The 9,084-nt window shown below is 41.4% G+C and overlaps 2 protein-coding genes across 2 annotated transcripts; one reads left to right on the forward strand and one right to left on the reverse strand.

Annotated features, from left to right (window-relative positions):
* Nucleotides 1–139: 139 nt before the first annotated feature.
* On the reverse strand, nucleotides 140–4,587 carry si:dkey-106l3.7. The gene is made up of 6 exons (XM_034603051.1): nucleotides 3,459–4,587; nucleotides 1,824–1,976; nucleotides 1,488–1,650; nucleotides 1,281–1,363; nucleotides 1,028–1,125; nucleotides 140–740 (listed from the first exon to the last, which is right to left on the reverse strand). The coding sequence occupies exons 1-6, from the start codon at nucleotides 4,074–4,076 to the stop codon at nucleotides 632–634; spliced, it is 1,224 nt and encodes a 407-aa protein (XP_034458942.1). The 5' UTR covers nucleotides 4,077–4,587; the 3' UTR covers nucleotides 140–631.
* A 609-nt stretch (nucleotides 4,588–5,196) lies between these two features.
* Nucleotides 5,197–8,850, forward strand: fam166b (family with sequence similarity 166 member B). Its single transcript, XM_034602373.1, has 6 exons — nucleotides 5,197–5,494; nucleotides 6,216–6,421; nucleotides 7,065–7,219; nucleotides 7,594–7,711; nucleotides 8,263–8,472; nucleotides 8,606–8,850. Exons 1-6 carry the CDS (start codon nucleotides 5,430–5,432, stop codon nucleotides 8,698–8,700), a joined length of 849 nt encoding a protein of 282 aa, XP_034458264.1. The 5' UTR covers nucleotides 5,197–5,429; the 3' UTR covers nucleotides 8,701–8,850.
* The last annotated feature ends 234 nt before the right edge of the window (nucleotides 8,851–9,084 follow it).

Genomic DNA, 9,084 nt, shown 5'->3' on the forward strand with positions numbered 1-9,084 from the left:
TTCATGGATTAAATAATGATTATGGATTATATTTTCTTATGGATACTGTCCACAGTTTAAGTTTTTTTTTAGGGTTTTGTGAAAACTCATTGAAATGCATTAAAACACAATCCATTTAAATACAATTTACAAAATGTATTGAATTGGTTTTAATGCTTCACAAATTAACATTTTCATTGTTTTTTGTTAATGTGAAGGGGTTATTTACATATTATAAACCCACATGTTTACCTGCAGACAAAAGCAGCTAAACATCTTTTAATTTCTCCCTAAATTTTCTCCAAACCTGAAACAATTAATTTATCAAATAATTTACCAGCAACTCCAGACGAGGACGCAAATAAAGAAGTTATTCAAACAAAAATAACATTTATTGTACATTGAAATTTATAATTAATGGATTATTAACATTTTATGTACATGACTGAAAAAATATACATTTATTTTGTTCTGAGTTGCACTTTTTCAGTATAGAAAATGAAGGCAGGTATACAGCGTAGATACATGGTGGGCAATAAATTAATATGGCAGATTGCTACATCACATGGGCCGAACAGGAAGTAGGAGAAATCAGTGGTCGTGCTCCGACAAGCTCATTCCACTGCAGAACCTGAACCAACAGGTCCAAACATCATGGCTGACTCTGTGGTTCGTCAAATACAGGCAAAGGCTTCCTCCTCCTGAACAACTGACTGAGCCGTCTTCGGGCCGAGTTTTTCTCAGATGACTGCATCTGCTGGCTGTGGAGATAAAAAATTCATCAGACATAGCTGAGGCAAGGCATTGAGGAAAACATGGGGGGAGCTGTGTTTCATGAGGAAAGGACAAACTGTTCAAGAGGAACAAATCCACGGACTGAAAATGAACTCCCACCAGCGGCTCAGCATCCACTGTGGGCCTCTGCCATCACTGTGGGCCTCTGCCATGTTTGAGCAGCACATACACTTCCTCAGAGCATCGTGCATCACATGAGATGAATAACACTGCTTCCTCAGAGGAGGTTATAAATGCTTAATTAATATTTTACCCCTTCGTGTCTCTCAGAAAAGGCTCCTCTCTTCTGAAAGATGAAAATTTGGTCCTCCAGTTCTTGTCAGTTTTATTCCTCTCCTTTTTTGTAGACTCCTGAAAAGACATTGAAATATTTGTCATGCATTTGTAAAAATAACATATTTCTTACAAAAGTCAGTGTAAAATAATATCTATATTATTTTGCTGTTTGATTGATTGTATTTATTACAGAGATAAAATGTTATATTTTGCATTAGAGTGTATGTTACCTCCTGTAGATGCTCTTCCTCTATCCTCTCCTGCAGGACATCTGTGCTCAGATGCTGCCCCCTGCAGTCTGACCTTATCTGTCCTGCACCAAACACACACACGCACAAAAATATTACACAGCATTCTTCTCTTCTCTCTTAAGACAAGGTGTCCATTTCTAGAAATATCTTGAATATACAAAAAATATCAGGTAGGGCATGACTTACTTAAATGCAGCGTTGTAAGCATTGTTTCTGAAGAAGATCTCTGTCGAAAATGTCCATAAAGGTTCCTCTTAACCTGCTGGGCTTCACTGGAACTGTGTTCTTCGTTTTCTACATGTCCATCCTCCTCAGCGGCTTCACAGTCAGTGTGACAGCTGTCAGGAGCCTGAAAGACAATGTCTTCATGGTTTAATTCATTTCAACCCTCCAGCGGCAAGAAGACAACTCGTCCTCCCCCAGCTCGACAAGTCCGTGTCATGTTCATGAACCCAGCACCGTGTGATGACTGTGACAGCTTCTTAATTGTCTTGCAAAGATGCCATACACAAAAGTCTTCACCTGCACGTCTTTCTGTTCCCGCAGGGCGTCCACCTCCATCCGTAATGCTCGATTCTGAATCTGCTGTCTGGCGATGTTCTCCAGCATTTGGCAAACCTGCTCCAGGTAGCACAGCCCAGGACTCGGGCCCGACATGTCCTCCTCTCCGAGCTCCTGCACAGAGCATTGAGCAAGAAAGTGTTAGGATATATATTTATATTGATGACCTCTCCTTTTGTGGGCAAACCGTTGTGGTTATCAGAAGACGAATGTTGATGACTTAGGTTTTCCTATGGCGCCACCATGAGGTTAATATTTGTAGTTTAGGTGAAACAACCATTTGACAAATTTCACACATTTATGATAACGTTTGTGTTTCCTTCACGTCTCATACAGAACCATCACCAGATCAAATCTAAGTTTTGTCCAATGCTTTGTGTTTATACAGCATCAGCCTCTGTGGTAACCCGCTTTGCCAACGTGTTAAACATTCATTGTGCACATGTTAGCATGTTGATTTAGCATTTAGATCAAAGCACTCTCATGTCCAGGCATCGACTACATACAGTATAAATAAAGATGGACGACACAACAGCTCAGCCAGAAGTGAAGCCAAATCATCTTGATCTCCCCATTTTGGCTGGCTGCTGTATAAGTCACAAACCCTGTCTCCTCCATGTGAGAGGACGAGATATGGACCAAACTTAAAAGACAAAGTTCGCTTCACTTTTTTTTAACCCTAACCCCTTTATTAATTTTTTTCAAAGATGTTTTTTTATAGGTTTTTATAATGTAAATAAAGTGATTATAATATTTTAGACTTTGTTTTACTTTGTTTTACTTTTTTTAATTCATTCTCTCGTTTACCTTTAAATTAACTTTGTAAACAACAATGATGATCTCAACCTGTTCTGTCAGAATATCCAGATGTGTCACATTTTTTATTAATGCTTGCATGCATGAGGTGAACAATGGAAGTGTAATTAAATATAATTATAGGAATATATATGTATATAATTGAGTAATTACAGCTGATTGGTACAGTTTTATATTTTACCTCTAACCCTGATCCTCATACAAGGAAATAAACACAACCATAGTTTAACGATGATACTCGAATGACTAATATGAAGAGGAGCCAAGGTGTCAGTCATCGTAAATCAAAATCCAATCTTGAATCCAAACTTTTTTTCCCGGGGCCTTGTTAACAACATGTCGCAGGTATATCAAATGAACCTCACAGACTGCTCCACTTCCCCCACATCTATTCCTCTCATGCCTGTGGGCATAGAGTCAGCTGGGCAGACTGGTTTACGATCCCTCACACCACAGACGGACTCATGTCACGTTGCGAGCATTAAAGAGATCCTGCTAAAGTAGTGACACACCTGTCTTTCAACTCGTATGTTGAAACCCTGTAACTAGGTGAGAAATAGAATCTTTGTTAAACTTGTTTGACTCTCTTTCATGCTTTCCTTTAACATTCATAAGCCAGTGCTGCTGTGCAGGACCGAACATGTTTGGGTGAAACTCGTGTCGTTGTGAAAGTAGGAGCAAATGAGAACAACCCTTTTCATTGACGGGAATAAGACGCAGCGTAGATTTGTCTCCTGCTTTTCCAAAAATGACAACACAGTTTGGTTTGTGACATCTCACCTCTGATTTCGGCTTGTCCCATCTCAAAGAAATCGGCCGTCTGCACGTCTCTGACGTCTGTCGGAGGGACGCTGATTGGTTAAGTGTCTTCCTTGGCCCAAAGCTCTCTGACCTTTGACCTCTCAAGAATCCTGCTGAGTGCCGTTTGGCCAGGGAAGATGCTCGAGGCTGTCTCCTGAGCACCTCCTCCACTGTGAGGAGCTCTGAGTTGTCCTTCTGATGTTTGGAGTCAGTCCTCTGCAGCGCTTGCTCCACTTTCAGCTGCAAGGCACGGGAGCCGTCCGGAGATTTGCTGGGACAGAGGCTCGGGGACGAAGAGGAGAAGGGGGAAGTCAGAGGAGAGGACAGCACAGGAGACAGTGAAGTGGAGGTCGGAGTGAGTCCCGTGGCTTCTGGTATGAATGCATCTATCTCTGCATTATCTGCTGAGATGGGGGAGGTGGGGGAGGACAAAGCAGGAAAGGATGTGTCCGTGCTGGCCGTCTCCACTCCAGAGTCCACCGATTCTGAGCGGAAGTTTGGTCCAGTGTCAGAGGGCGGTGTAGGAGAGCCTGGGTACGTCCCTCCTTCATTCACCCAAGCCTCCATGAGGTTTCCAAAGCTCCTGTAGAGATTCATCCCTGAAGGTTTCTGTCCCTCACACCTGAGCCGCTGAACTGCAGCAGGAACAAGAAAGAGACGCGCTCACCCACGCCGTAATTAGCTGAAGTGAGGTGGTGATGTAGCATTCAAGACATTCCCAGAGATCCACCTCCTCTGCTACACCACGCCTCTGCCCATCATCCGTCCTGTCACAGAGCCGTGCTGCATGTCCACACCTGCTCCTTCCTGTCACTGAATATAGGAGACATGCTGTGACTCACCCGCAGCAGCGTTTCACATGATTTATTTGTCCGAGCATCTGTAAGAAACCCCCCAAAAAACAACAAGAGCAAGTTAGGACCTGGGTGCACAGATTTAACCTGTGTTCACCCTGACAGTCCTGCAGCAAAGGGAGTAATTACAGAGGAATGCTGGTTGATATTAAAGACACAACAACAAGTCTGTGGGCTGTTTTTAAATATCACCAACGAGGCAACACAGAAACAAACACATCTTATGAGCCACACGTCCTAGTGTGAGCGACATCCGTTCAAATTCCTTTGTGGATATACAGTACAATGGTATGTGTGTGAAAGGAGTGTGTAACAATGAGCTGGAGCAGATAACACGTCTGTTTCGTCATTACAGCAAACTGAGATTGACCTGAGACTGCAGGAATGTGTGTGTGTTGGAATGGACTCCTGTCACATCTGTTGATATGATCTCCATTCCCCAGGCGAGGAGAGACAGAGCAGCTTGTCAGATAAAAACAAACCAACTCATTCACAATCCTGGAAACACAAAACAAAAGCATGTTAATACTGAGTCACTGCAACGGTCTGGTGACATTTATGTTCACTGATGTGGTAATGAATGTTGACAGAGAGGTTACTCAAGTGGAAAATACTGCAGTTCTCCATATACTCCTACAGATACCTGAGAATTTGTTCCTCATCAAATCATGTAAACATAGGGAACACTCCTTTTTCCTGTTAATGAATCTGTGATCACAACTGCACATCATATCTGGTTGTATGGAAATTCTACAACATGGAAGATAAATAAGTATTATAAAATATATAAAACAATATCTGTAAGGCTGAGCCACTGGTTGGCTGAAGTAAATGGTTGTTATAGTCAGTCAGTAGGTTACGATAACTGAAACTGCGTTCAGGCCACAGACCAGCTGAGAGCAGCAAAGCTCCACTGATGACTTATTGTTGGGCATCATTGTTGTCCGGGAAGTTTTCGGTTTCAGTTTGTCGACACTGAGCTGTGAGCCACTGTGCGTCTTTGTTTGATTCTCTGTAGCAACCAACACACTCCACAGGCAGGAGGCCCCCAACCTCAGTCCTCAGTCCTCAGCCTGCAGCCTTCAGAAGGAGCAACATGGAGACGTACGCCCCCAAACTCAGCAAAGCTCTGCTGACACCTGATCCACATTATATTCCGGGGTGAGTTCACATCTGCAGATACGATAACGCTGTAAAATATTCTGAGGATTAAAAGAGATCACATGTAGGCTCGCTGCTAATTGTGCTACATTACATTTGTTTGGGGGTTTAGGTTTCTATAGGCTATGTTTCTCATTTAAGGGGGGCATTAATTAATTAAATTACATTTTTGAAGCTCTAAATGAATCAAAAGACACACAATGTTAAATAAAACTGAATTTGTATTGATTAAATGATGATATAATGTTAAATCATCAGTTGAACTCAAACAAAACATTTCTTTAGTTCATCTATTCTTAATTGTCGAAATACTATTATATCAAGGTGAAAACCTGATGATAAATCATTGTTAGATTTAAACATTGATTCAATGATAGTTTTGATGATATATTATTGATTCAATATTGGTTATTTATTACATTATGAGGAGATAATATAAAAACGTAATACAGTCAGTTATCACAATTATAATAATTTATTTATTCAAAGTTGACTGGTAATTAATTACCAAAATTATTTGTCATAAAAACATAGTGAAATCATGGATCCTTTGCTCAGGCCCCCCAAGTCTGGTGGAAATTAGTTTTTCAATAATTCTAACAAATAAACCAATTGATCAATTGTGTATTAAAAATATAACCTACAGTATACTTTACGTTAAAAAACCTTAAAATTTAAAAACCTGCGACACCTTTACTACAGATGCTTCTTTATTTCCCAGGTATTCAGGGTATTGCCCACAGCTGAAGTTTAGCATGGGGAAGACTTACAGCCAGCACACGGCCGAGCTGCTGAGCAGTCCTGATGTGAAACACTCCAGTCGCCTGGTCCTCCACACGGGTCACTCTCCTTCCACCGACACAGCTGCTCTGACACTGAGAAGCATCCCCGACGGTAACCTGAAGAAGGTGATACCTGGATACACAGGTAGGTGTCACACACTCACTCACACTGGGAGTCAGCAAAGTAACCGAACACCTCGTGGAAAAATCATTTTATACTGGAGACAAACAAGGTTTTATAATTCACTTTAACTCTTTATTACTTAGTTATTATTACTATTACTATTATTATTACTGCAGGTGTCAGGTATAAATAATGTCAATTAGGCAACATGAGAAGAAATAATCTGTTTGCAGCTGCTAAATTATGAAGTGCACACAACCAGGCGAGTGCAGAAGTGTTGAAAATCAGGTTATAATACACACACACACACACACACACACACACACACACACACACACACACACACACACACACACACACACACACACACACACACACACACACACACACACACACAACAGACAGCTGCATTAGGGGTCACAGGCTGAAGCTCACAGAGATATGATGAATTTAACGTGCAGCGTGTGACTGTTTGTAATAAGACCAAGTTAGTGTTTGCAGTGGTGTTGTTAAGGATAAAGTTTTTTTGGTAGTTATTTATTATCTATTTATATTTGCTATTTACATTCTATCACTCTTCCTGATAAGCCATGTGGATAGCCTTATTGTGTTGTTTCAGATTAAGGTGAAAACAACCCTTTAATGTTGCTTGGTGCCGTTTCAGGTTTCATCCCAAGGAGTCAGAACTACTTTTCCCGCAGCTTCTCTGACATCTGCTTTAAAGCTCAGGCTGAGTTTCACCAGGAAAGAGAAGCGAGGAACCTGCAGCGATCAACAGAGCTGCCGCTTGTTTTCACCTCCACCAACCGACAGTTTGAAGTAACCCCTCTCTCACCTCTGTCTTACACATACATGACCACTGCACCTCAGAGTAGGTTCACTCTGGTTTAATTATCCATGGTGGAGCTCTCCTGATACTCACTGCGATGTAATCAGACTAAACACAAACAGAACAGGAGGCCTCGACAACAACCACGGACAGATTCCCCCATTTTATTTCTTGATTTTTTTATATTTAGCAGCATAACCACACCTCATCTATATAAGTTGCCAATGTTATTCTTATTAGAGTGTTTGTATTCATTATATAGTATCATACAGAATCTCGCATCCATAAGAATTATGTTACATTTTGTAAACAGCCTCATAGATTCATGCATGTTTTAATTATTCTCCATCATCATTCGACCCAGAGACCAAAACGCTCCCTGACAGCCAACAAGATGGTCTCCTTCAAGCCGTCCTTCACCCCCGTCACCATTTCACCGTATTTAATGGACGATGATAACCAGCACAAGCACTTTATTTCAGGTACAAGACAGAGTTTGAGTTGGTAAGCATGAAATATGCATGATTCTTACTGCATGTTATTGCTTATTTAAACATCCACACGGAGCAACATTAGTATTCATTTGTGGTCACATTTTCAATATTTAAATATCGTTTTAGCTCTGTTTTGGTCTCCACCAACCCCTTAAGAAATATCTCAATAATCGTCAGCTTTGCATGTCACTTGGTGGTTGGCACAAAAATAGATACATTTTATAATTATACTGACTGATTTAAAGCTGTGTTTATCAGTGTTTGACCTATAGGGGGCTTAAGACGTCACAAACAAGCTGACAGACGCATAGTCCGAAAATGCTATCGACTTGCAAAACCTTTATGGCTAATTAATTAACAATAGCAGTCAACATGTCCATCAAAGCCAGAAAACTATCCAGGTTGTTAGCTGATAGAATTTTAAACTGTGCAGGCTGTAAAAGCAAAACTAAATTTCCTTTCAATGTGTACCCTCGCATAAAAATACCAAAGAATTACTAAAATATTCCTCTGACATACTGAGTAATGTTTTTCTTCAGGTTTTACGGGGCACGTGCCAAAGTCCCGTTTCCTGATGGGTAAAGGTTACCCCATCATCACCAACGAGGCACTGATCAAGTTTGGAAAGCAGCAGCGGAGTGACCCCACTTCCCAGGAGATCCTGAGGAAGGACAGTACAACACCTCCCATGCCAACCATCTACCAATCAAAAAGCGGTGCGGTGCCATCATTCACGGGACACATCCCAGGTCTGTATCAGAGCGACAGACACATTTAACACCACAAAAGCCTTGTGTTGACATAAATTATGAAAGTTGATTTAAATCAATCACTCAGTGGGAGGAAAGCATCAATTACGTCTAATGATAAATCATCCCACAGGAAACAAGTTCATGTTCGGACACACCTTTGGTCAGATTTCCCGGGAAGCGCTGGAAAGGTTCCGCATCGAGAGGCTCCTTCGAGAAAAGTCCTAAAACTGTTGTACACTTCAATCTAATGATCATAACCGGCATGATGGAAATCTACTAATTTATCAGGGTCTTCACATTTACACAAGAGCATCTCAGGGGCCCCAGGCAAAAGGGACCTGTGGGGTCCTACATCAAACCAAACCAAGTAACACATTATACATGATACACATTCTCATCCTCTAAAATGTGGATGTGTTTTACAGAAAGCTAGTGGCACGGGGTCTTGTTAGGGAGGTTCTGATCATGGTGCAATTGCAATAATTTAAGGGGTTTCTCAGAAAGTGGTTGTTACCATGAATCAGCCTTCCTGAGGGGGCCACCTCCAAGCTCAGGGGGCCCCAGGCAATTCCTTGCTTTGCCTACCCTGTTGCAACGGCCCTGCATTCA

The sequence above is a fragment of the Hippoglossus hippoglossus genome, chromosome 12 (genome assembly GCF_009819705.1).
Source record: "Hippoglossus hippoglossus isolate fHipHip1 chromosome 12, fHipHip1.pri, whole genome shotgun sequence".
Classification (NCBI taxonomy): domain Eukaryota; kingdom Metazoa; phylum Chordata; class Actinopteri; order Pleuronectiformes; family Pleuronectidae; genus Hippoglossus; species Hippoglossus hippoglossus.

Excerpts from the sequence above, each read along its gene's own strand:
- si:dkey-106l3.7 (XM_034603051.1), bottom strand. The coding sequence starts at position 4,076 with ATGAATCTCTACAGGAGCTTTGGAAACCTCATGGAGGCTTGGGTGAAT. Across the intron at positions 1,651-1,823 it reads GGGAACAGAAAGACGTGCAG|GCTCCTGACAGCTGTCACAC; the intron begins GTGAAGACTTTT and ends ATTGTCTTTCAG. Across the intron at positions 1,364-1,487 it reads GCTTACAACGCTGCATTTAA|GACAGATAAGGTCAGACTGC; the intron begins GTAAGTCATGCC and ends TGTTTGGTGCAG.
- fam166b (XM_034602373.1), top strand. The coding sequence starts at position 5,430 with ATGGAGACGTACGCCCCCAAACTCAGCAAAGCTCTGCTGACACCTGAT. Across the intron at positions 7,220-7,593 it reads CCACCAACCGACAGTTTGAA|AGACCAAAACGCTCCCTGAC; the intron begins GTAACCCCTCTC and ends CATTCGACCCAG. Across the intron at positions 8,473-8,605 it reads ATTCACGGGACACATCCCAG|GAAACAAGTTCATGTTCGGA; the intron begins GTCTGTATCAGA and ends ATCATCCCACAG.